This window comes from Emydura macquarii, unplaced genomic scaffold (assembly GCF_026122565.2).
Source record: "Emydura macquarii macquarii isolate MOO-44397 ecotype Brisbane River unplaced genomic scaffold, CSIRO-AGI_Emac_v2 contig_3692, whole genome shotgun sequence".
NCBI classification, from domain to species: domain Eukaryota; kingdom Metazoa; phylum Chordata; order Testudines; family Chelidae; genus Emydura; species Emydura macquarii.
The window spans coordinates 1,681,666-1,709,322 of NW_027133829.1; the positions used below are offsets into that span (position 1 = coordinate 1,681,666).

At 42.2% G+C, this 27,657-nt stretch overlaps 1 protein-coding gene across 9 annotated transcripts in view; it reads left to right on the forward strand.

Moving 5' to 3' along the window:
- The window catches only part of ABLIM1 (actin binding LIM protein 1), a 185,719-nt gene that overhangs the window by 59,088 nt on the left and 98,974 nt on the right, over window positions 1–27,657 (forward strand). For all 9 annotated transcript variants that reach the window (XM_067536958.1, XM_067536948.1, XM_067536949.1 and 6 more), the window contains exons 3-5: window positions 3,295–3,478; window positions 7,145–7,254; window positions 26,307–26,433. In XM_067536958.1, the coding sequence (XP_067393059.1) occupies window positions 3,295–3,478; window positions 7,145–7,254; window positions 26,307–26,433 (421 nt within the window). The remainder of the gene's footprint in view (window positions 1–3,294; window positions 3,479–7,144; window positions 7,255–26,306; window positions 26,434–27,657) is intronic.

The following is a 27,657-nucleotide window of genomic DNA, read 5'->3' on the forward strand; positions in this document are numbered from 1 at the left end:
TCTTACAATGTGAAAGGCAACTTCTTTTACTGAATTACAGATTTGGCAGGATGATGCAGTAGAAGTGAGTAGAAACCAGAATGCCCGATACTGTTTTTACTGTTCAGTGTGAATTTTCAGATGGTTCATATTGTCACCTTGTAAAGGTGAATAAAAGTTTCTTTCAAAGCTGGAGGCTCTGACTAGACTTTAAAACTAGAGGGGGAAAAAAAGTAAATTCTAAAATAAACAAATATTTAGGGCCCAATTCTCCCTACACACGTAACTCGCCTGAATCAGACCCGTGGGCAATATCACTAAAAAGACCAGTGCACTCAACTACTAAAAATTAATTCACAAATCAGATTTTCAATGGGGCTTCTGCCAGAGGTGGCGAGAGGGTGGGGAGAGGAACTTAACTTAAACCAGAGAACATTTTTAAAATATTCATTCTTTCAGACAGAAACATGAGCCAGCTCTGAAAGCCTCTTAAATGGGACATGCACTTACAAAGAAATCATTGCCGCCAGACTGCGCTGATACATTAAATAGTAAAATCTGGTCTATTATTAGAGCTGTCTCTTCTGTGGTCCACCCTGAAAGTGATGCAAGACTCTGTTCGTACAAGACAACTCGTCCTTGGACGAGTGAAGGGGAGAAGGGTGGAATGCTAGGGGTGTAGGTGCTTTTCAGTTATAAGCTGGCTTTACTGTCTTGCTGGGGCTAGTTATTGTACTGTACCTTTGAGAAACTGAAACCATGAACCGCATGTGACTGACGAGTAGGTTTAAAGGGATACTGTCAAGAGTAAGAAGTTCTAAATTTGACATACTGTTGTTGTGCTGTCCTCCTGCCGCGCCCTGCCACACACACGCTTTGTGGCTCAAAGCTCTCAACACTACTGCAGGTTCATAGCTACATTTTTTTTTGAAGAAGAAGAGATGGGAGCATTTCATCTTGTTCTTAATGCCACTCTCCTCTTGGGTCATATAATTAGATATAAGCTTTAGCCGTCCAAGTTCGATATCCGTATTTTAAGATACTATAGCCAGGAATCCAGATGAGGGGTTATGTTCTGGCTGTTGGCTTTTCTGTGAAATTGGAGACAAGTCTGGAGAGATGCCATGTGTTTCTTTCTTGTGATAGGAGCCATTACCTGACCCCCCAGTAAAGAAGGGGTTAGCCTCAGTTCAGCTTCTTCCTGCTCTCTTGCACAGGTGCTTGGGGGAAGGGCTATAAATTAGCTACTTGGTTAACAGAGCTGCGAAAATGCCTTTGGGAAGGTCACACTCCATACCTAGGTGTCAGGGAATTTTCCTTCCTGCTCCTGTTAATTTAGCTTTTGGTTTCTTCTATATACTGTATTCTTTGAGGAAGCTACCTAGCTGATTGCATCTGCATAATTTTTGTGCTAAATAATTCCAGCAACTTCCATTGTTGTTGCATGGAAAAATATTACTGCTTGTATAGCACATTCCAGCTAAGGATCTCAGAGTGCTTTACAAACATTAAGTGAAACTTCATAACACTCCTGGAAGGCAAGGAGGTATTCCTTTCCCCATGAATCGGATGGGGAAATTGAGGCTGAATGAGAAGTCGAGTGACTTATCCAAGAATACACAGTGCAACAGAGGAAAGAGCTCAAGTCAGTTGTGGCCTAGTGGCTAGAGCACTGGACTGGGACTTTTGTTCCTGGCTCTACTACTAGCCAGCTGAGTGACTTTGGGCAGATCGCTTCATCTTTGTGTCTGTTTCCCCATGTGTAAAATAGGAATAATACTTCATCTGTAAAACACGTTGAGCTCTGCCGATGAAAAGTACTATACAAGATCTGGGTATTATTTATTTACTACAGGAATTCAGTCCCATGTTCGAACCACTCCCTTCATGAACACTTAGGGCTTTGCTTTGTCTTTTACAGACAGACTACGCACTGGGGTTGGGGGTGATCTCTGGGAGTAGCAGGTCTCAAAGGCACTGAGAGCCTTCAGGAATGCTGGGGAGTATGTGCCAGAGTGGGAACTGTGGCATCCTTTGATAGGTGAAGACTGTGCTGCTCTGTACACCCTCCCTGCTCTGCAGGCCCTGCCCATTGGAGTCTGCAGTGCTTCTCTTTTGGAGATGGAAAGCACAGGTTCTTGGGTGCGGTGACTGACTGACAGACTGTGCCTAACCCTGGAGCAAACCTCTTGGCCAAATTTGTTTCTCTTCTAGGATTTTACTGTTCTCAGTGTGTTGTTACTGGGGCAGGAAGAGGCCTTGGTGCCCTTTCTGACAGGATCTCCCTGGCTTGCACATTGACAGAGACCGCTTTTCCAGTCCCTGTATTTCCATGCAGTCTCTTGCCCTTGAGGCCTGCTTTCATGAATCAGCTGTGAGAGTGACCAGAATATAAAGCAGCCACTTGCCATAAATATGTAAATTGCTGATGATTTAACACTAAATGTACCTGTTGTGGGCCAACCTTTTCTCCCTCAGCGATTGCCTCCAAGTGCTCACCCTGCATCTACAACAAACAGCAACACTGGCCAGGTGCCATGCTATTGCACCATGCACAACATCAGAACTAGGAAGCAAAAGGGGCGTGGCCTAAATTAAAACCATCCCTCAGTCATTTTCTAGGTGTTTGGGAGGATAATGTGCACGTTCAGTGGAATTCAACTGGAAACAGTTCCTAGGACACTCAAAGGATCTGTCTTCAGGGTTTTGTTTTCTCTAAAAAATAAATAAATAAATAAAAATGGCAATGGCTGTAACCCGAAATCCTGTACACTTTTGTACTGGCGTCCTGGTGGCTCCCAAGGACCCACTCCCTTGGAGAGTATATCTATCTGCACAGAATCTGTAATTTCTTAAAATGAGATCAGAAAGGCAGACTAAATAGGATAGTTTTCCAGTGGGGGTTATGATCACAGAGCATATTGCACTGGTGAGAAAAAAGCATGGCCCTTAGTAACTGCTGAACATGAAACCGTTTTCCTAACAGCCAGTATCTCCTACTACATCCTTTAACGGTACATAATCTAGACTCTCCAAATTTTATTTTTCTTACCTGTTTTTTTTTTTTTTTTCCCCCGCTCGGGTGAACTATAATGTGCAGTGGCTAGGGCCAAGCACATGCAAGCTGCTGTTGTGCAGGCTTCAGTAGACGGCAAAGGTGTTGTAGAGAGGGGACCGAGACCATCAAACTCCTCTTGTTTATGACATAACCCATCTTCTAAAGCCTGGAGGGAGGTCTGTTTGTACAGCTATATATTTCCAACCGGACAGTCTGATTTGGCTTGTAATTGATTTGTGCTTGTTTTGTTTTTCCAGTGTGTGGCTGTGACCTGGCCCAAGGAGGTTTTTTCATTAAGAACGGGGAATATCTCTGCACCGTGGATTACCAGCGCATGTATGGAACCCGCTGCAATGGCTGTGGGGAATTTGTGGAAGGAGAAGTAGTGACAGCTCTGGGAAAAACCTACCATCCTAACTGCTTTGCCTGCACTGTTTGCAAGTGAGTGAGTCTTTTCTGTGACATTAACTCCATAACAAGAAGCACGGGGGGAACTGCATCGCCACAGGATACAGTTCTGAAGATGTGTTTTCTGTGAGAAGGAATACCGTTAGTTTATCTGAAAAGCATCTACCAGCCAAGCTTGGTATAACACCCTATCCCAGCTCAACACTGCTGCTGTCACACAGGAAGGAATTTAATATCAGGCTTTATGTAGGACAGGTTATAAAGGGCATTTTGATACCGGGTTTCACATTTGGCTGAACTCAGGACCAGAAGCTTTTAAGGGCCACATTTTAAAAGAGGGACTCTTGTAGCAGGGTTAGCTACTAACTTAGTCCACCCTTTCTTGTCTGATCTCTGGTGACTCTTCGACAGATACAAAAAGAGCTCTTCTTGATCAGGGCACCAGGCTCCCAGTCCTCTTCCAATGTCTCTGTCCCTCTGCCTTCACACCTGCCACACTCCCCTGTGGCCACTAGGAGGAGCTCTAAAAGTGGTGCTTATTAAAGCCCAGATCTTGCAAACATTTAAGCACAAGCTAACTTTAGTCACATGAATCTATGGGAGTACTTCTGTGGGTCAAATTAATCATGTGTTTCTCAGGATTTGGGCTTAATCTTCTTGCTGAAGACTGGAAATATTGTCTCAGCTGGTTCGCAGTTGCTCCCAACCCGTACACTCTTAGTTTAATGCTCTTTTTCAGCCAAGCAGCTGGTCAACTAATATTGTGATCAGTTTCTGTCAAAGAAACAGTCTTTCTGTGCAAGGAATAATATGGTCTAGAAATTTAAAGAAAGTGTCAGCGCTTCATTTCATTTCTTTACTTGTTCTTTAAATCCTAAACAAAATACAGAAAAGAAAAGAGAAGAAGGAACTTTCCAGTCTTTTCGGTTTGACTACTTGGTATTATCGGGCATCCAATATGCAAAGGCCAAAGTGATTTTATTGAATTTATTGTAGTCACTGGAAGGACCTAACAAAAGAAGGATTGGATCTCCGATGTAACGGGAGTAGCACCTTCTGAAACAGTTAATATATGGTATGGAGAATAACATTTCATTATAACTATTGGCATAGTGGTAGTGATTAGAAGCTTCAATCCGAGGTCAGTCCCCATGAGGTGTTAACATCTTCAAGACCTAAATTGTGGTCTAGATTTATTGTTTGCTCTTGGTGTGACTTAGAAAAGATTCCCACATTTCAGTGGCTAGCCAGCTGGTGTGCTGTGCACGATGCTTAGTTTATTTATGATAACTGTCCTACTTTTCCTCTGTGCTCCCCATCTGTCTGTTGTATCCACTTGTTGTCTCATCTTATACTTAAATTGCAAGTTGTTTGGGGTAGGAACTGTCTTCTGTGTGTTCGCAGTGCTTAGCCCGATGAGCCCTTAATCCTTGCTTGACACCTCTCAGCAATATCACAATGCAAATAGTTAATAATATAATAATAATTTGCTCTTTCTCATGCTATATATTACCATTTCAGAAGATGCTATTTTCACTATATCTCAGATTCATTCCTTATTTCGTTCTATCCTGCCAGTAACCAAGAGAAATTGAATAAAACCATTTTGGCCGCTTTGCATGTTGAATTTCTGCTGTGTATGGAGCAAGAAGTCAGTCACTAAGAGCCGGTAGTCATTGTTGGATGTGGAAAGTTGAAGAAGCTGGAATTTTTTTCTATGATCTTAATTCTCATTAGGATATTATCCCAGAACTTTGGAGGTTCTTGGGCAACTTCTATGCATGATTTCATTTGAGCAGTTCCCACAGAGATTAACACTTACTGCTTGTCTATTCAGCCCAAGTAGAGATCAGCATAACTGAAGAAATATTTTGACCCACATCATTTTGACTTTTTTTCTAGTGAGGATGAGGATGGACCTAAGCCATCAGTTTCTGAGAAATCTAAACTTTCATTAAAAAACAAAAGGGAGAAGAAATAAAACTTCCCGGCTTTACAGTTGTGAAAATAATCTTTCAAAATGAGCCGAAAGTAAACTGATGCAGTGGTGCCTTCTTGAGTCTGCAAACAGCTGAGTTGCTTTTGCCATATGGTGGCCTGAGGTGCTTCTCCTTATAGTTTTGCCAGTAGAAATGGACTGAAATTAACAAGATGACAGTCAGTTTCACTTCTGCTAGTCAGAAGCACATAGATAGCAGTGACATCATCCGATCTTGTGCTATGAACAGCAGCAGAGACAGACACAGGATTTCACAGGGGAGGAGGAGCCAAAAGATAGAGTCTAGGCAGAGTTACAATAATTCCTTGTGTCAACCAGGAGCTCTGGTGAGGAGTAAGTAAAGCAGTGACATTCTTCAGCAGCCAGGAAGCTCTGAAGTAGAGAGAAGTTCCTCCCTTCCACTAGTTAGAGCCAGGGATGAGGAGGAGGTTAAATGTATCTGACATCGAGAGAGATGAAAAAGGGAGCCATTTAAGCAGGGTTCAAGTGCAGAGCCTGCCCCTCTCTCGGGGAGTGGCAGGTGAGTAGGGCTTCTGAACTACCACACTAGTCTGTCACACTTGCCTTGGACAAGTAAATTTAGTCCAGTGGCAAGTAGGTGTCTGGTCAGTTTTTCAAGTTCCAATTTAAGTGGTTTTTTAATCATTTCTTTTAAAAATAACAATGCATATGGACTTACCCTGCACTGAAGAATTCATATCCCATGTATGTTACAGGAGTATTTCCTAAATACAGTAAAAAGAAACTATGGCCTGAAACTTGTCTGTAAAATGTAACACATCGACTTGTGTGGAACGAATAAAAGATTCCTCATCTGTGATGTTTCATTGTTTGTTTTGCAGAAGGAAACTGATACTGATTTATTAAGTAAACTTCTCCTGCTAATATACACTTCTGGGTGGGTTGAGATGCAGGTAGTGTGTTGCAGGAAATAAAAGATGTGTACCTTTTGGAAGATTTGGAGTTTGAACGTTTTTGCCTGATTTTAGTGAAGTGATGTAAGGTGCTGGATTTGACAACCTTAGAGGCAGAAATCTTCTACTTATCCTCAGAATGGGTACAATAAGGCTCAGCAACAGTGCAAGCTTCTCTCCTGCTGCACCACCAGTATACCTCAGCCTGGCTTTAGGGTGGCCCTTGTCCTCTACTGAAACTGTGGGGGTGGCTTTGTAATGTAGATACCCATATAAAGTTCTAGGAACTGGAATGTAGCCACCAACTCATTTCATGTGGGTCACTGGATAGTTCTGACTTTCAATCACTGAACCTAGCCCAGTTTGGTGAACATTTTAGCTAAACAACTCAATCTTCCTTCACCAGCCCTGTGAGCCAGCCCTCCACCTTTGCCTGCTCCTCCATATTTTGGGTGCCGTTAGTGACGTGCTGAGGTTATCATTGCTGTAGCTATTGAGTCTAAGTGAACTCCACTGTCTGCTTCTCTTTAGATACTGTGCATTTGATATCTTTTGGAAACCAAAATACCAGCCAGTCTAATCTCTGCTCTCTTCACACTGAGAAACCTTTGGCTTTCAGATAGCTGCCTGACTTTGCCATGGCTGCATTTCACACGTAGTTTGACCTAAGTTTCTGAAAGGTTTTGATTTGCACCAGAGGAGGGTAGCAGGCTCAGGACACAGAAAAGAGATTGAAATTGCAGGATTAACCTTGAATAAAACTCACTTTTCATTTTCACTCTCCAGACGTCCGTTTCCACCAGGAGATCGGGTTACCTTTAATGGAAGGGATTGTCTCTGTCAAATGTGTGCTCAGCCAATGGCTTCCAGTCCAAAAGAGGTCTCCAGTTCAAGCAGTAAGTATGCTATAATCTTTCCTAAGATTGTCAGATGTCCAGGAGCCTCTAAAGTTTGCCATATGTTTTTTTGTTGTTGTTGTTGTTGTTTTGAAACCAACTTGGTTAATGCTTATTAACTAAATTCTGATTTCTGGGAACCCACTACTTTTTAGCAAGGGTCCTAGAAAGGCCTGTGTTACTGTGGATGGCAAAGGAACATTGACAAATTACAATCCAAACAGAGTCACCAGAATCTCTGTTGGAAGCTATTCTGAAAGAAACAGTCAGTGTTCTTTTATAGGCACCAAACAGGCTATTAATTGATGAAAGGAGGTTTCAGAATTTGTAGGTCCTAATTTTTCCCATGTGTAATTGCACAGGATTAAGTGTTCATCTTCAGAAGATGATGGTGATGGGAAATTCATTCTTGCCTCTAATCTGTAACATTTAATGTAATTACATTATTTTTAAAAAATAATGCCATCATGATTGTCTATCTGAATCATGCCTCCAAAACCACGAAACTTAAAAACAATGACATGTTTTAAATAAAGATGGAGGGAAGGAGTATGGGAGGGGGGCGGAGAATGTACATGCTTTGCTGCTGTATTTGAATTTTTTTTTTCTAGCGAATAAAAGTTCACCCATCCACAATATATTACAGGGAAACAATTTTTGTCTGTGGACATTATAGAGTTAGAGATGAAAAAACCTTTTAAATGCTTCAGCTCCTCCCTTGAAAATGTAGTGTTATTCCCTGCAGTACATTATTTAATGGCTTATCCAGTCTAGTTTTAAGTGCCAAGTGATGATGCTTTTACCACTTCCCAAGGAAGTCATCACTTCCCTACCAGTATTGGACCTGTGCAAAGAAGGTTGTTCTATATTTTGGGGGAGGAATGGTAAATGCTTTGAGATTCTAGGGTCTCAAGGTGCTATGTAAGTGTAAAGCTGGGTGATATCCCTATTCTGTAGATGAGTAGACAGAGGCTCACATTGTGACTTGACAGATCGTACAGCTAGTCACAAAATGAAGTATGAAATGAAAACCTGGCCTCTCTACTCTGTTTCTCTCTAACCACTAGACACATTCTCTCTCTAGTGTCATGAAGTGTCTTGGATGTGAGTCACTTTATAAATAGTAAGTGCAGGGACCAAATCAGCTGAGGAGAATCCAGTTACCTTTAGGGCTGTTGTGAGGTCTAAAGTAAGATCTGGTATTTTAATACCAGACACACTTTTGAAGCCTTATGAACTAATGTAAATATCCGAGAGGTACTGCAGTCATGGGAATGACCTGGGATCTGAGTGATCCATGTTGGGCTCTAACTCCTTGAATTATTGTCCTTGGGGAGGAATGGTCCTCTAGGAACATACAAGCTGTAGGATCTATTGATTAGTCTGTACCAACAAAAGAGCTGGATATTCTGTTTGGGGGAGAAAGGTATTTCTTAATGGCTTTATTTCAGAAAAGATGATTATATTGGTTCTTTTAATCCAATATAGCAACTTTCTGCTAGTTTTAATGCTTCTTGAAATGGTTCATGAAATGATAGTGTTGATGATTCCAAGGAATGGTGGGAGAGAAAACAGCTAAATAAAGGCAATGGACTTCAAGAAGGCAGACTTTATGAAACTCTGAGAATTGGTAGGTAAGATCCCAAGGGAAGCAAGTCTAAGGGGAGAAAAGAGTTCAGGAGATGTCTTTTTTTTTTTTTTTTTTTTTTTTAAAGAAACATTATTAAGGGCAGAAGAGCAAATTATGCCAATGCATAGGAAAGAAAGTATGGCAGAGATCACCCTGGCTTACCCAGGAGATCTTCAGTGACGTGAAACTCAAGACCGAGTCATACAAAAAAGTGGAAACAGTCAAATTTACAAAGGATGAATATAAAAAATGAACACAAGCATGTAGGGACAAAATTAGAAAGGCCAAGGCACAAAACCTGATTAAACTAGCTAGGGATATAAAGGGTAACAAGAAAGCATTTTACAAATACATGAGAAACAAGAGGAAGACCAAGGACAGGGGAGGCCCACTACTCAATGAGGAAGGAAAGGCAATAACAGAAAGTGCAGCCATGGCTGAAATGTTAAATAACTTTTCTGGTGAAAACTGAACTAAAAAAAGGCAACAGTGATTGGATGACTAACGTTGTGAACATCAGTGTAAATGGAGTAGAATCTGAGGCTAAAATAGGAAAAGAACAAGTTAAGAATTACTTAGACAAGTTAAGTGTCTTCAAGTCAGCAGGGCCTGATGAAATACATCCTAGAATACTTAAGGAACTGGCAGAAGAGATCTCTGAGCCATTAGCAATTATCTTTAAGAACTCATGGAAGATGGGAGAGATACCAGAGGACTGGAAAAGGGCAAATAAAGTATCTATAAAAAGAAGAATAAAGACAACCCCAGGGAATTATAAACCAGTCATCTTAACTGGAAAGGTAATGGAGCAAATAAGCAAACAATCAATTTGTAAGCACCTAGAAGAAAATAAGGTGATAAGTAACAGTCAACATGGCTTTATCAAGAATAAATCATGTCAAACTATCCTAATATCCTTCTTTTATTAGGTAACAAAACTTTTGGATGGGGGGAAGCAGTAGATGTGGTATGTCTTGACTTTACTAAAGGTTTTGACACTGTCTCTCATGACCTGATAAACTACTTAGAGAAATATAGCCTAGACTAATCTGGTATAAGGTGGGTTCACAGCTGACTGGAAAACCATACTCAGAATAGTTTTCAATGGTTCACAATCCAGCTGAAAGGCATATCAAGTGAGGTCCCTCAGGGATCTCTCTTGGGTCCAGTTCTATTCAATATCTTCATAAATAATTTAGATAATGGTATAGAAAGTACACTTACAAAATTTGTGGACAATACCAAACTGGGAGGGGTTGCAAGTGCTTTGGAGGACAGAATTAGGATATAGAATGACCTTGACAAACTGGAGAAATGGTCTGAATTACATAAGATAAAATTCAATAAGGACAAGTGCAAAGTGCTACACTTGGGAAGGAATAATCAATTACACAAATACAAAATGGGAAAGGACTGCCTAGGAAGCAATATTGCAAAGAAGGAGCTGGGGTTATATTGGGTCACAAACTAAATGATTCAACAATGTAACATGGTTGCAAAAAAAGTGAACATCATTCTGGGATATATTAGTAGGAATGTTGCAAGTAAGTCACATGATGCTCAACACTGATAAGACCTCAACTGGAGTATTGTGTCCAGTTCTGGGTACCACATTTCGGGAAAGATGTGAGCAAATTGGAGAAAGTCCAGAGGACAACAACAAAAAAGATAAAATTTCTAGAAAACATGACCTATGAGGGCGGGGAGAGTGGAAAAAATTGGGTTTGCTTAGTCTGGAGAAGACCGAGAAGGCACATAATAGTTTTCAAATATGTAAAAGGTTGTTACTGTATAAAGAAGAGGATGATCAATTGTTCTCCTTAGCCACTGAGGACAGAACAAGAAGTAATGGGCTTAAATTTCAGCAAGAGAAATTTAGATTACACATTAGGAAAAACTTCTTAACTTGTTCCAGTGTTTAACTACCCTTACAGGTATCTCCATCACTGGAGGTTTTTAAGGTTAGACTATCATCTGTCAGGGATAGCCTGCTTCATTCTGCCACAGTGCAGGGACTGGACTAGATGACTTACTGACTTCCAGTTCTACATTTCTATGATTCGCGTATTCTAAGGAAGGCCACAGACCATAATTAATTGTCATTTTGTATTATGCTTGTGCCTAGACGTCCTGATTAGAGGTGGGGTCCCACTGTGCTAGATGCTTATAAACCACAGTAAAAGATGGTTTCTGCCTCTAAGACCTTTAGTGTACTGCTTGGAAATCTGTGTGCATCTATTAGTGTGCATGTCTTTACGCTTTTGTGTATGGATTTATAGCTAAATACAGTTATAATTTCTGGAGTTTCTGATCATTTTAGTGCAAAGTTTCACCAAAAGAGAAAAACAAAGTATGTGTAGCATGTGTTCATAAGGCTCAGAAGAGTCTAATGAAGAGTCCTCTTAATATATTTATTCCAAGCTATGCCAGCAATCACTTCAGTTCTATGTCACAGTAGACTTAAAAGCTGAGATCTTGCTTGTTGGCACCAATGGGTAAATTGTAATTAGTGTAAAATATTCCAGATCTCCTCCACTCTCTCCTGCAAGGGGAGTCAGTCATCATCAATCTTTCCTGATGCCTTTACCCTTCTTTATAGTAACATTTTTAATGCAATTCCATTCAGAAGAGAATCTCATTCTTTGAGTGTCTGTTTTATGTCACATATAGTGGTCAATTTCCCCTGGTTATTTTTAAATAGATTAATGAGAGAGCTTATTTCAAAGAAGTAAAGGTGGGGGAATGTGGTTGGCTGAAAGTCAGGATTGACGGATTGATGTAATATGAAAAGAGGCCATGTTCCCACTAGCAATTTTTCTGATTTGCAATACTGTTAACATACAGTTTACTTGTCAGTGTTACTTCAAAGTTCGGACAAATGAAAGGCAAGTTGACAGCTTTTCTTGAAAAGTTTCAAGGGAAAGCAAATGCCTTTAAATACAAGAATGAATTCTCTTGAATAACATAACCCTAGTACGACTGCAACCTTTTCTAGTGTAACATCAGTAGAAATTAGAAGAAAAAGCTACTGAATAATTCATCTGCTTTTCTCTGGAATTACCTCAGGCCCTGCTGCAACCTTACCTTTCTTTTTTTACATGCTTGATATATTTCCTCAACTCCAAACACACAATCTTTAACAAGAAGGGTCCTTCCTTGTTTAAAAAAAAAAAAAAAAATCCTTTCTTCTGGTTTCCTTGGACCTCTTTTCTCAAAGTATAACAGCAAAGTTTGAGTAGTCATTATTCATGATATAGGCACATCAACTCCCTAAATCAGTGATAGTCAGATCTCAGTGGTTCAGGAACCAAATTAGCGATCAATATTACCCAGAATAGCCCCAGAAGCGTTAATTCATTGTTCATTTCCTATAGTATTATCTATTCATATTTAAACAGCACGACAGGAAATTTAGTGTGTGTGTGTGTGTATATATATATTATTCTTACTACAAAATGACTGACCAAGTATTATTATTTAATCAACTACAGCTGGTTAATGACGTAGTAAAAGCATCCTGATTGGTTAATAATTAAATCAGTGTTTTAATATCATGTGCTGCAAAGCACCACAGGAGACGCATTCAAGAGTCACTTGTGGCTCGCGAGCCTCAGTCTGGGTATCACTGCTCTAAATACTCCAAGCCATAGGTGGTGAATTAGCCACATGATTCTCATTGATGTTAACAGCGAAGCTGAGGTAAATGCCTGCAAATAGCTCTCAAAATGTAATGGATTGTGTTTTGGTTTCTTAACTTTGTTTCATTTGACAACTTGGTAAATGTGAAGTGATCTACAAAGGTGAGGGGATGTAGCCAGATGTCCAGTAGCTCAAACGTGATGAGGAAGCGTGGCATTTTCAAGATGCCAGCTCTGGGTAGAGAGAGAGTATTGGGTTATCACCTGGCATTTTAGAAGTGCATTGTTGGAGACTCGTGTGCCTCAAAAGTTCAAACCACTGCCAAAGACTCTAAAAGTTTTCTTCCCTGTAGCTAAGTAAGAATGGAGTAGTTCTGTCCAGTTTATTTTGTGTGTGCTTTCTACAATGTCCAGGTTCTTTATGTGGTTTTTTGATCACTCTCCTCTGTACCTTTTCCCAACCTTTTTGTTTCATGTTGGTATATTGTCTAGAATCCTGTATACATAAGTTTGCCTTGTTTCATCTTGTCTCCCCAACCTGTCTGTGGAGGAGGTGTCTGACATCTTCCATGGTGTGCCCATTTTATGCTGAAGTGCCCAGTGATACCACCAAAAAGAACACAGAATAGCTGGGCCAAATTGATTTGTGTTACTTCATACTGTGTATGGGGCAGTAGAACTATTTTACTATTGTTATTCCATATGTGATAGTGTGTGTGTGTTACCGTACATACAAGACTCTCCCCATGATTTCCAAAAATTGGAGCCAGTTATACGTATAAATGATTATTTAGACACTCACATAACCAACTTGCATGTACAACTGTAGTAATTACATTTAGTTTTTGTTGATACTTGTCCCCATTTGTGTGTGTTGTACACCTTTTTGTTCCTGTCTGACGCCTAGAATATAAACTCTCCAGGGCAGGGATTTTATTCTTTTTTTACCTATCTGTACAGTGCCTAGGACGATGGGGCTCTGAACCTTGACTGGGGCTTTGAGGCCCTACTGTAATACAAATAATAACCCCAATGTCTAAGCAGCACATGGGAGAAAGGATACAAGTATTTAGTTCAGATGTGATAAAGCTCCCATTATATATACATCTGGTAAAACTGGGATCAAATAATTTTACATACCTGATATACCTAAGGTTAAATGGAAGCTGGAAAAAAATCAGCAATCACCCTCTTGTACCCCACCTCCCCTCAAAAGAGCCAAACCTTTTCAGCTCATCTTTCTACATAACAAAGAATAAAAAAGAGAGAACCAACCCAATTTTCAAAACTTCCTTTGTAGGTCACCGTTATCACTGACTTTCTGATTATGATTTTTAACATAATGTTACTCCCAGGATGTAACCTGATTGATGCTGTCAGTGTCACAAATAATTTCCCTTTTATTATGTACTGAGGTAGCTGTCCTATGCTCAGCAAAATACATGGGCTGGTTTATTCACAGGCCTAACTGCTGGTGCTTCCCTTGCAGGTTGGTAGGCTGAACAAAATGGGTGTAAAATTTCCCTTTAATTGTAGCCACAGTGAACTAGAATTTTTCAGCATTTTAACCACATTCTGCCCTGGATTCTCAATATTTAGCTCCTCTTGCTTCTTTCACAAGCAGCCCTGAAACATCCTCACAATTTGAAATCTGTTGTAAGGATAAATATGGAACCTGAAAGGGAAGAGTTGGCCATGCTCTTTCCAGCAAACTATCTGCAGTAACTTTTGCTTGCAAAAGGGACCTTAAACAACATCCAACTTGTGTGGCTGATTTTTTTAGTTCAAGTTTTGAGTGAAGTATTATTTGATTTCATAATGTGTGTTAAAGCTGCGGTGTTTCTGAGAATTGTGCAAACCCTTGGCACGCAGACAGCCATACTCAAGACAGTTGGCCCAATTCTACTCAGGATATGCACTCACAATTTCCACTGACTTTAGTGGGTGTATCTGAGTGCAAGGCATGGCCCATTGTGTTCTCAGAAATCTCTTAGTTAACTATGTATTTGAAATTGTCAAATCAATCAAAGCCCTCTCCTTCTATCTAGCCCTCTCCTTCTATCAATCAAAGCCCTAGTAAAATCCTGTACTTATTATTGTGTGTTATGAGGTTATTACATCATTTGTACATCACTGCACACCCATGTTCTCGTTGTCACCCCGGTTTTATCTGCTAAAGTTGCATATATGTACACACGTCAATGAATCTTCCAAACCCACAAGATAACAGGATGTGTGTGCGCGTGCATAGAGAGTGAATAGAGCTTGGGATCTGTGGGATTTTTAACCGGAGTGCCAGTGAATCCTATAATTCCCTCTTTGGCTCACCACAGCACCAGGGCACGGACTTGTCCTTGGAATGTCCTCGTAGCCCTGTAGCCATCAGTGACTTTGCATGTCAGGAATGCAGTGGACCTACAATTTCACCTCCCTTTTTGCATTAAACAAATTCATGTGCATTAATGAGCTATATATTCAAGGAGCTGACGCAGAGTTCATGCACCACTTCCTTTCTGGCAAGAGCCAGTGTGCTTTGGACTACTAATTCTGGCTGAAGTTTTATTAGATCACTCTGGTGAACACCAGGTTAATCTTTCTACATGATTTTGGTGCACACGCCTATGATTCTTATTATACCTTAATCTAGGGAGATTTGCAGTACACTTCCTAAGTCTTGGAAGCATTTACACCATGTGAATTGTTCCCTTGAATAAATTGTATTCTTGTGGTACCCTGCTTCCTGATATTTCCCTCGAGGCAGTGGTAGAGCTGAAGACTAGGAATCTGGATTTCTGAGTTCTGTTCCCAGCACTGCTGTGTTGTAACTAAGGTCATATCAGTTGACCCAGCTGTTAAATGGGTAAATGGCCTGTTCACATAGTCCTAAATCACAGACCTGAGATTGAGAGGGGAAGAGCTCCATGTCTAGCCGTGGCATTGGTGTTGGTCTGCAAAAGTCCTGTATGCCGGGGTGCTCAACCGTTTTTTTTTTTTTTTTTTTCCCCTGAGTCCCGTTCCCCCCCTTTTGCCCCCCCCAAGCTATAAAAACCCCAAAGCCCAGCTGGGTAGTGAGGGGGGGGGAAAAGGGGAGGACTCAGCACTCCAGGCTTCAGTCTGTGGGTGGTGGGGAGGCTTGGGGCTTCTGGGCTTTCTGCCCTGAGCCCCCCCCTGCTTTGCGGATCCCCTGAAGCCTGCTCGTGGCTCCCAGGGGGCATGGCCCCCCAGTTGAGAGCCACTGCTGTATTGGATAGTGCTTCTCTCCCTATCCATCACCATGGCACTTGAGGTCACGTGATGTGCTTTTGCTAGTAGTTTCAGATTTGTACATATGAGGGTTTCTAGTAGACAATTGGTCTGATACAGCCAGTTTGTTAACCTTCAGGGCGTTGTGCAAAGCTGGCCTGTTCACATAGGCTTTTGGCAGAGGGGTGTATTTATGTTCACTGGAGTCTCTTTTTAGCTGATATGTTGACTTGTTTTCTGCTGTTTTTAGTATATGTTAATGGGCCCAGAAACAATTTTGAATAGTGCATAAAAATAATCAATTGTCTGTGCACTTTAATTGTTTGATGTTAATGTAACTCTGGTTTGAGCCCTTTAACCAAACAATTGACACATCGTTGTCCTTATTACAGTGACATTACTCAAAGTGCCAGTCCAAATATGTAGCGTGTTGCCCAATAACTGGGCAGTGCATTAGGCGACGTGAGCAGACATGTAAGTGCAGTTCCAGGAAATGGTTCTCCAGAGATGAGCTTTGTGGTTGTTTTGGGAACATTGGAAGCTCAACTGTCACATTCCAGAAAAGTGCTGAAAAGGATGTCAAGACCAAAGGTCATTCCAGGAGTATGTGGGGGAGAGAATTAGTTGTTCCAGTCATGGCGTAATGTGGGTCTTGGATTGCTGGTGTTAAAGCCTTCATAAAAAGTACAATTAGATATGCCCTGTTGCTACTGCTGGAGATTAGACTTGTTTGGGTTAGTGTTCTTCAAACACAACAGTGGAAAGTTACTCAAGATAGCCTCCAGAAGTGGTGACACAGACTTCGCTGTGCTGGGGGCAGGCATTAGACAGAAGGGCTAGTTTGCAACGTGTCCAACTCACTCAGAAACAGGAACCTGTGCAAATGAAACTGTATGATAAGAAAAGATAACACAGTGCAGCATAATACTAATGGCAGTGTCCGTACCTACTGCTGACTGCCGGATCACCTATAACTGGCTGAGGAGAACAACGGCAACTATAAAGATTCTGGATCTGAACCTGTATGTGCTGAGTACCTCTTACGAGATGCTGTGTGTCTTCAATGCAAAGGATCTTGTGGGTTTGGCTCAGTGACCATCTAACTCTAGGTATTAAAACTGAAATTGGTTCTGCTACCCAGACTCTAATACGCCTTTGTGCAAAAATAAATAGGTAGGTAGCTGTCAATTAAGGACAGAGAATCAGGCTTAAGTTAGGAATCTCTGCTTCCTTTGGTCTCTTTCACAGCCCCAGTTTTCATATTACTGCAAAGGGCTGCTACCCAAAGAGTGTTCAGGTAAAAGTTTATTCCCATACTGCCTGGACCAGCAGCTGTTTTATGCTGAGGCTTTGCATGATGACCCATTTACTAGCTATGTCAGAGCTGTATAGTTTGTGGCTGCTTTCAGATTTCTTCCACCTTACTCTCACTAAAAGGTCTCTGACTCCACAAGCAGGTCCATGAAAACGGATGGGCTTCGGAGCAGGGTATTACCAGGTGGAAGTAAGGGTGGCAGAATCTGGCCTGGTGTCTGCTGTAGCCAAGGCCATGAGCTGCTGCAACCAGCAAAGCCTCCTCCTACAGCTTCAGGAAACCCCATCCTTTTGTTCCAGGACTAGCGGAGCTGGGAGTGCTGCAGAAGCTGAGATGGCTGAGTGAGCAGAGAGGCAAGGCGGTGAAGTAGTATATTTCATTGGATCAACTTCCGTTGGTGACCGAGACATGCTTTTGAGCTACCTAGAGCTCTTCAGGTCAGTTCTGTGTAGCTCGAAAGCTTGTCTCTTTCACCAATAGAAGTTGGTCCAATAAAATGTTACCTCACCTACCTCATCTCTCGAATATCCTGGGACCAACACAGCTACAACGCTGCAAACAGTGGCTGAGTGATGGCAGCTAAGATATGGTGAGGTTTACAGCTGTATAGTATGTCCTGCAAATTCATCCTACTGTTAGCATTACGTAGTGAGAAATCATACAGCATGCTGGATTCAGAGTGCCACTCTGTGGCCACACAGAGTGCTACTGTGAAGGGAACGCCTGGGATCTGGAGAAGTGGTTTTTCATACAGTGTGTTGGCCAAGTGAAACAGGGTCTAACTCTCAAATCGATGGCATTTCTGTCTGTTTCACAGTAATGTTTGAATGCCATATCTGATCAATTCCAAAATTTCAGGGATTGTTCTAGGTATTAATGGCCAGAACCCGGCTGGTTTTGGGAAAAATTGGAAAACCCAAAAGGGGAAAATGAGAACCGCAAAAAGCCCCCTGGCATCTGGTTAGTACATCTGGTTGTGGCTATAGATCAGGGGTTCTCAAACTGGAGGTTGGGACCCCTCAAGGGATCACAAGGTTATGATGGGGGGTGTCGTGAGCTGTCAGCGCTCACATATGCCGTGGCTCCGAAGGCAACACCACCCCCAGCAACAGCACAGAAGTAAGGGTGGCATGGCATGGGGTGGGGGGTGGAATGTTACCTGGGGGGGGGTCATCACAGCCTGAAATATTTTCAAAGGGGGTCCCAGCAAAAAAAGTTTGAGAACCCCTTCTATAGATCAAAGAACTGGTTGATGGAGGATATTGCTATGCTAGAAGGCTGCCATCTCAGCTCTGCCCAGTCTCCCAATAGAGTTTAAAAATGCTGAAACCTGAAAGAGAGGAAAAATAGATAGAAAGAAAAATATAGGAATGGTGGAAGAAGGTGGGGGAATGGGAGCAAATACAGAACCCTGGCATAGGGGAAAAGGTGTAATGGGGGGCCCCTGGCATGGACAGAACAGGATGAAGGGGTAATACACAGACCCTCGGAGGAAGAGAATGAAGGACACTAGGGGAAATGGGGGTGCACACAGAGCTCATGGCATGGGGGGAATGGGGGCATGCATGGGATACACAGAACCATGGGGTAAAGGGAATGGGAGATTCTTGTATGGGAGAAAAGAGGATCATTGAGGTAAATGGGAGAATGAGGGAGCACAGAGCCTCTAGTCTGGAGGGAGGAGGCTATGGAGGGAACACAGAATCCTTGGTCTGAGGGAGGGGCTATGGAGGGAACACAGAGCCTCTGGTATAGGGGGAGAGGACTATGGAAGGAACACAGAGCCACTGGAATGAGGGAGGGAGTAGAGGGTTATTGGGAATCCCTGAAGTAGAAGGGGATGGGAGAGTGGCACACAGGGAGATTGAGTGAGGCATGGAGGAATGCAAGGAGCCCATGGGATGTGCAATGCACTGTCTACAGAAGCAAAAAAATGTGCAACCTCTAGTCCTAAACTCAACTGCTTTTCCCCACTTTGTGTTATGTCTTACGTTTTACATGGTTGAGGGCCAGGTAAATATTCAACCCTTCACTTCTGAAGAGCTGATTTCCTGTGTCACTATCTCACACGGTATCTCATCTCAAATGGTTGGAGAAAGCAAAGAGCACCATTCTCTGAGCACCATTGTCTCATTGCCTGTCGCAAACACACAGAACTCAACAGAAGGAACAACAGAGATTCCAGTTGGGTGACATGGTTGAGGATTATTACAGACTGCAGTGTAAGAGATTATGCTTGGCGAAGAACAGCTTGCTTCACAGGCAGCTGAAAGGGAAGCTGGAATCCTGGGCAGCCAAACAAAGCTTTTGCTTTCATGAAGAGCCCTTCATAATAGAGGCATCACAAAGCACTGACTAGTGAATCACTGAAGATAATGATAGTGTAGTGCCTCCGCCAGCAAATGTGCCAGCCATCACATGCTCACAATAGCTCATGACCAGTGGTGACTGGACCATTTATGATGGTCATGGTTCCAAAGTGAAAGTCTCAGCCTGAAGCTTCCTAAGTTTTTTCTGGGACTTCCAGTGACTGAAAGAAGTTCAGCTAAGAAAAGCATTTAATGGAGGCCAACAATCCTTGGACAGACAGTCTGGAGTCAATCGGATCCATCTTGATCAAGAAATAGCTAGGAAACTTGCCAGATTTTGATTCTGTTTTCTGAGAAAAGGCTGCTTTGATTCACTGGCTTTTTATCACTGAGGCTATGTTTACACTGGCGGTGGCAAAATCGCCGCCACCAGATCGATCTTTCATGATCGATTGAGCGGTCAGTGAGACCCGCTCAATCGATGAGGGAGTCAACTTAAGTCCACCTCCTCAACTAGCGTAGCACTGAGCCGACGGGAACACTTTTCCCGTCGGCTCAGCGCAATGTGAACAGCACGCAGAAGCAGTTGACGGGAGTTATGCAAACTACTCTGTGTAGTTTGCGTAACTCCCGTCGACTGCCGCCGAATTTCCGGGTAAGTGTGAACTAGCCCCCAGTTTGTTCAACTGGGACTTTGTGGATGCTGCTATGGAAAAAAATAAACATCTTTTCATGTCCTTTATAGCCCCTGTGGAAGAGTCCAGAATTCTTTGCTCAACGTACCTGTCAGTTTCCAAGTCTCTCTCTCTCTCTCGCCTATTTACATCAACCCTTGTTGCTTCCTCTGCAGAGAATGTACTGTTACAGACAGAGGGAGGTGCTGACAGTGATTAGATGGAATGTTACATTGATTTCAGTGGGAGTTTTGCAAGGAGTAATACTGAGGAGGGAAAGACTAGGCTGCATGTGTATGAGTAGGGAATGAGTTGTGTTGCAGGGAGAACGGATCATAGAATCATAGAAGATTAGGGTGGAAGGACCTCAGGAGGTCATTTAGTCCAACACCCTGCTCAAAGCCGGACCAACCCCAACTAAATCATCCCAGTCAGGGCTTTCTCAAGCCTCACCTTAAAAACCTCTAAGGATGGAGTTTCCACCAACTCTCTAGCTAACTCATTCCAGTGTACATGTTAACATGACAATACAAAGGCTATAATCAGAAAGTGTCTGTTGAAAATAGGAAATAAATGGGTAATCTATAAAATGAAACATAGTGAGTGTAGAGGGAGTGATACTTGCTTATGATAAATGTCTGGTGGGGTCTACTTTTTATGAAGAGCAGTTTACTGAGGCCCAAATACAATCAGGTCTCAAAGCACCAAGCAGCTTTTTTTCTTAACCTTCCCCACTACTTCTACAATCCAGTGGAGTGTATGCTTATATGTGTGTGTACACATACTAAAATACACAATAGAATATAAAGGGAATCTGTCCATTTGAAACCTAATCAGTTACATGAAGTTCCTTTCATAAATTACGCCTGCCCATGAGACCTCCACCCAATTTGGTGGCTTTACAGTTATGTTTGCCTATAACTTTTTGTTTTTTTTCTCTTCCCTGTTACTATGTGAAAACCCACACAATCAGGGAAAATCAACCTACTACACTGGGGAAAATGTTGAATGGTGAAAATAACTATTTACAAAGTGCTGTCAAATGAAGCAAGTAAACTGAAAAAAACTAAGAAATTTTATTCTCTCTAATATCTGTTGGCTAAAGTAATCTAAGGACATACTTACAATATTGAAAGGTCAGAATTGTTCAGACAAAGTGATCTTTTAACTCAGTAGTCCCTTTTCAATTTTTACATATTAACCAGTTTACTAACAAGACAGGTTATCAAGTACCACATTGTTGTTCACATAGATTTTTGTGTTAAAAGCCAATGTTACCAGGCTGCATTATTTGTGATTTGCTTCCATATTTAATCTCTTCAAAGAAACTTATCAAGGTATTTTTCATAATTTTTAAAATTGCCCCCCCTCCCCCCCCCTTTTTTTTTTTTTAACTTGCTGTTCATAACTCTTTGTAGCTGAGCCCTGTTTCCCTCAGGAAATTTAGCTCCCTCCATTGTGTGCACACTGCTTCTCATTGTATGATTTGCTCAGGAATGCAGGACTGCTGGCATGGATTTGTTTTGCTTTTTAGCGAAAAGGGAACTGGCACATTTTGTTCTGATATAGGTGAACAGGTCCACGCTAGCGGATCTGATTGCAAGATCGAAGCCTTTTAAACACTAAACTTGGACCCAAATCAAAATCCTACATCAAAAAATCCTGATTTTTGGTGGGAAAGTTCAGATCCGTTTCCTGATGTGAACTTTTGCAGCTCAACGCTCTCTTAAAAATAAATGAACAGTTTATTATTCTGGTAGTGCCCAAAGGCATCGGTACTATACAGATGAATAATAATTGGTACTTGGCAAAAGGGTAGAGGTTGGTCGTGTTTTCAGCCTTTGGCAATCGTGTCCCATGTGAGTTCAATAAACTTGCATGGTCGTCATGAAATCCTTGAATTTTTAAAACCAGAAGCAGTTGTTAGGTATTGCCTTATTCTGTGGTTAAGTATTTACTTGGAAGAATCCATCACTGTGCGTTGCCAGCTTTCAGGAAAGAAAGCAAAAGTGATCAACCTTCAAGTGCTACAGGAGATTTGTTGGGAATATCAGTAGTTTACTTGGGCAGATAAGTCATGTGAAAGTAGTAAAATCTGCAATATGATTTCAGCGCTGCTATTCATCTTAGCCCTGATTCAGTGTGATGTTTAAGCACTTGTGTAATTTTAAACAAGTGGTCCCATTAACTTCAATAGGACTAGTTGTGTGCTTAGTTATACACGAACTGAAGTACCTGGCTGAATGGGAAGCCCGCCGTTAACTTTCCAGATCTGTAAATGTTTTGGGGACATGTTTCTGAGCGAGTGAAGGTTCCAGTAAATGCTGTTTGCTTCCTTTAGCAATGAACACTTTGATCTGTGTTCACCCATGCTGCTGCAGAAGGGTGTCAGTTCCATGTCTCTAAACCAGCTGATGCCTTGGCACCTGGCTGGGAGGGGGAATGGGTTCACCACAAGGAAGACAGACACTTTTTCTATAACACATATTCCCTTGGGATCTCTACTGTTGGGGAGGGCTGTGGCTAGATGCCTCCTGCAAGGAGCTACTTGGGAGGACAAGTGCATCTTTTGGGTGACCTACCTGTGTCCCTTCATGGCCAACACTGCTAAGCTTTGAGTGCAGACTCCCTGGTGGAGAGGAAGGTAGTACGCTCAGGTTTGCTGTCCCCAGTGAGGCCTCTGACAGTTAGTGTGGTGGCAGAAGCCAGAGAAGACCTGGGTGAGCTCTTTGTGTAGTGTATTTGTGAGGTATATGGGAGGATATGGTTATACTCACTGACAGATTTCTGGGAAGGCAATCCAAACAGCCTTGGGTGACGCTGTACGCAGCATGCTCAGGGTTAATGCAGCAATATCGGTTCAGAGCCCATCACGCTGGAGTGCTGCATGTGATGTGATCAAGCTGTGGGAAAGCTACGCTGCCATTGGTCAAGGGAGGCAAAGAGGAAAAACCCGCTGCTTAATTTAGACAGTGACAAATTGGTTGCTGTGGAGGATGCTTCGCTCTTTGTCAGATGTGGGGGGTGATGCAGAAGCTGCAAAGGCAAATGTGTCTTCTGTCCAGCTCTTCACAAGCGAAGCATCATGGATGGCAGCTCATCTGTCATTACTATCCCAACATACAGCTTCAAAGCGCTTTCTAGTGAGGCTGCACAAGGTGCTTGGGGGATGAAAATCTTAATGATGTGCTATTTCTTCCCTCCCACCTCACCCTCATTCAGGCAGACATTCATGTTTCAACAGCCCTTTGTTCTTTTTCACACTTGCATTAGCTCTCTGGACACTTCACATGTGGCACTGCTATGCACTGTTTTATTCCAAAACAATAGAGTGGGTGGGTGGGGTGGGGTGGGGTGGGGGTCTTTAAACTGAGCTGGCCTAGTCAGAGCACATGAAAGCGCCAAGAGGTGTGTTGGAATATGACTGCAGTGTAACCTTTTCACAGCCACTACTCCAGCCCATATGCTGGAAGTTTGTTAATAACAATAGTATGATATGTTGTGTCTTTCCAGTAACTCCCACAGCGTGCTAGGCACTGTACAAACAGAGGAAGGCACTGTACCTGCCCTAAAGAGCTGATGAGTGGCTTCTGCCACTCTATTTTCCTTATATCGGTTGCTAGTGCTACTGAATCCACATAGTCATGGACCCTGCAGCCTCAGTGCCCCTGTAGCTCCATGCTGGTCTATTTGAGGCCAATGTATAGCCTGGGCTGTAGCACAGCATGTCCCTGTGCAGCTGCTGAGCCCTGGCATGAACCCTTGTTCTGAATTTAGCATACGTTACACAGGCACTAGAGTGTGAGTAGCTTTTCTCTGTAGAATTTTCATGAACAAATTGCTTCCTTCCCTTGACCTAGTCTGTATTTATCTCCTTTCTATTTTAGTAGGGTCTGAGTGAGAATTGCCAGCTTTCTATATTTATGAGCAGCTGTTTCACCAGAGGAGATAAACCTTTCTGTTAACAGGGCAACTATAGTCTAGTAGGATAGCACAGGCTATTAGCTCACTGTGACCTTAGCTGAGTCACTCAACAGCTCTGTGACATCCAACCAATGGAGCTAATTATGCTCACTCATCTATATAAAAGCACTTTGGGACTTGCAGAGGGAAAGCCCCAGATAAGTACGAAATACCATTATTGTTGTTGTCAGTATAGAAGAAAACTATATTTCAAATGTTTCCATAATCCAAAGTACCCAATCCTGAGCACTGCCAACTGCCTGTAATGCCCATTGTCTTCATTGTGATCACAACCTCTCAGATTTGCTTAATTTGGCTGAATGGATTTTCTTCTAATAATAATAATAATTAATACAAACTTATTGCCAATCTAGTACAGTGCTAGGATAGGAGCAGCTGAATCTGAGAGTTTTTTTTTGTCTTACCTAACCTCTGGAAGCATGAAAGCTATTCCTAAAACTTCTGGTTAAAATTAAGAAGGTGGGTGAATCATTTGTACATTACAGCCCCAATCTAGTGCCCACTAAAGACAATGGAAAGATCCCATTTGTTTGTCCCAATTTGTTTGTCACAATGGATCAAGGAAGCTGATTCAGGTTTATGGGGTGGCATGATAAATGGTAGAGAGAATTGGAGGGAACAGTTACTGTTTATGGGTCTGTCATTCCAACAGTGGCTTCTCCTGGTTCCACTCCTTACACTTTGTCCTCAGTCTTTTTGACATCTTGATGTTGCATGTCTCTTTGCAACACAACATCAGGAGTCTCAGACATGCATGTTACCATATAAGAGTCTTACACTGACCCCAAACTTCCTCTCTCTCTCTTTCTGGATGATAACAGTGTACAGCATCTCCTTTGTGCTTTCCTTTGCTTGGACCCTCTCCAGAAAGTTAATAGTCCATTTCAATTATACGGGGCCTGATTCTCCTCTCCTTTCACCAGCATAAATCTGAAGTTAACCTCATTGCAGGCCATGGATTTACCATTCATGTTCAGCTACTTGACAAAGCCTGGCTGGGATGATTTATTTGGGGTTGGTCCTGTTTGAGCAGAGGGTTGGACTAAATGACTTCCTGAGGTCCCTTCCAACCCTAATCTTCTATGATTCTATGCTTGATGACATTGTCAGGATATTAAGGTATCAAGTTGGATCCCAACACGATCCAATATAGTTTCCAGCCTCCTTCCTTCACTGGAACTTTCCCTGTGTTCATTAGATTTCTCTCTCATTCTTACTCTGATGAGCCTTCCAGCCCTTCCTTCACCAAAATTACATCTGGGGGAAGTCTGCAACTCTTCATTGGGCCCCAGAAACATTCTCTTCAAACATCAGAGTGCATTGGGTGCCCCTTATAGGGAAAGCTTTGAGTATTTTGGGTTTGAATGGAAAGGCAGCCCTGGACTGAGCCAGAGAGCTCCAATGTGCAATGAGATACCATGGCATAGTCAGAGATAGAGGGCATTCAGTGCCATTGCCTGGGGCTCTCCTTGCTTGATTCCTGCCATCAAAGCATCTCAAAATATCAGTGTTCAGTGTTGACTCCAAAGATAGAACTGAAGTTCTCATGTAAATGTCTTTCCTTGTGCACAAGGAACGCCTATGGAAGTTGTTCCTATGGACAGAGGAGGATACATACGCCCTGTTATGCTGCAATTATTGCCAAAGCCTTTGTTATCTAGCTGTAAAAATTGTCTCTTTTACAAGTCTCGAGTCTTTGAAACTTTGCTGCTTACCAAGGACCCATTTACCATTTAGTGCTTTGCTGCTATCTGGTGGGGGGGTACAGTAATGCCTGAAAAGGCCTACCACTGAGGGGCATTTAATTTTAGATTAGAAGTAGCCAGCCCATGCCTGCTCTCATAGCTTTCTTTAAGCAGCAGAGACTTTGATGATAGCAAAAACAAATAAGCAGTGGCTACTCTTGAAGACGCTCTTGTGAGTGGAAAAAAGTGTTTAGATTTTCTTAGGAATTAACAAAAGTGTATGCAGTGCAGGCTGTGCTATCTGCAAATCATCTTGGTTATCAAAGGTGTGACAGTGCCTTCCATGCTATTCTTAGGTGTACTTGTTATGGAAAAGAATGTGTCTGTGGTTCTTTGTTCCCTGGGCAGGGGCTGGGAGCTTTGTGGACACATGCTGACCTCATGGGAAAATAGGTATCTCCCGGAGCTTTTTAATGCCCCCTTCTAGCTAATCTAGGGTCAGTGTTTGGTGGGGTAATGAAGGTTCATAAAACCAAGTCACTCGCAATGAATGTATTTATTTATTTATTTGCAGATTGTGCTGGCTGTGGAAGAGATATAAAAAATGGCCAAGCGCTACTAGCACTGGATAAGCAGTGGCACCTGGGATGCTTTAAGTGCAAGGCCTGTGGCAAGGTCCTGACTGGGGAATACATCAGCAAGTAAGCAGCCTTCTGTGTCTTTTCTGTTGCTTGGCATGAAATCCATTGTTGCTTTCCAAAAGTACAGTGCAGCCAAATTCTTCTTTTCCAATCTGCTGGGCAAATCACACAGCTGAAAACCTGCTGTCTTGGCACATGCTGATCATTCACGGGGTTAGACCATGAAGAACTTGGGGTCAGGGTGGGGGACTATAGATCCCATCCCCAAAATTTTAAGAATTGTATTAATAAATAAAGGAGACAATGAATTTGTAACACTTGGAGCTTTTCTCACTTTATTAATGTGGGCAAATTTAGTCATTCAACAGCTATTATTTTTTAACTCTAGACCCTCCAAATAAAAATGGTCTCTGCTCTGTTGCCCATCACCATGTGCAGTGAGATCCATGCTCATGGTAGAAGCAGAATATTGGAGTTTGGACGTGATGGGAACTTTTCCTTGTAAGCTGGTTAGAGCAAGTAAAAAAAACCCAATGATTAGCAGTAGTTGGCAAAATAAATATGAGCAGGAGGGTTGCATGTCTTTTTCTGGTCAAGAAGAGGGTTGTGTGAACTCCATGTCTCTCTTGTGTTTCCAAGGCATAGCTTTTGTGCCATTTGTGTCCAGTTATTTAGCTTCTCAAGTTATGAACTTGAGAAGAAAGGTAGAAACCGCACGTCTCTCACTTTGCTTGAACAGAGACCAGACACGCTGATGTGATTGACCTGACACTGTGTTTACCTTCTCTGGATTAGAAACTAATGAAGAAAGTTAGCCGCATACCAGGGCAAGGGAGAAAAAAATCAGAGAGTGCTTTAGCCACAAAATGGAGGGAGTTGAGCCAGATCCCTTTCAAACGTCTAGTGCGGGAGAAAAAGTATAGGGACGCTTAAGTATGTGAGGGATGCAAACCTTTAATTGCTCGTTTTAGAGGGCACAAATATAAACATGTTGGCATCTATGTGTTGTAAGGTGGTACCTGATAATGCATAAATTCTTCAAACTGACTAAGGTGTTTTCAATTATACTGTTCATTTCTCACTCCTAAAAAGACAACAGTGCCCACCTCCCTTTTGAACTTTTCTGATGCCGCTTAAGGTCAGATGTGTCCGTGTCTATATGCTACTAAGGTTACTGAGGATTTATTTACTGAAATGGATAGAGTTGCAGCAGGCTCGTGCATACGTATGATAGAACGTTGATAAAGGGTTGGATCTTCAACTCATGTAAATAGGCATGGCTTA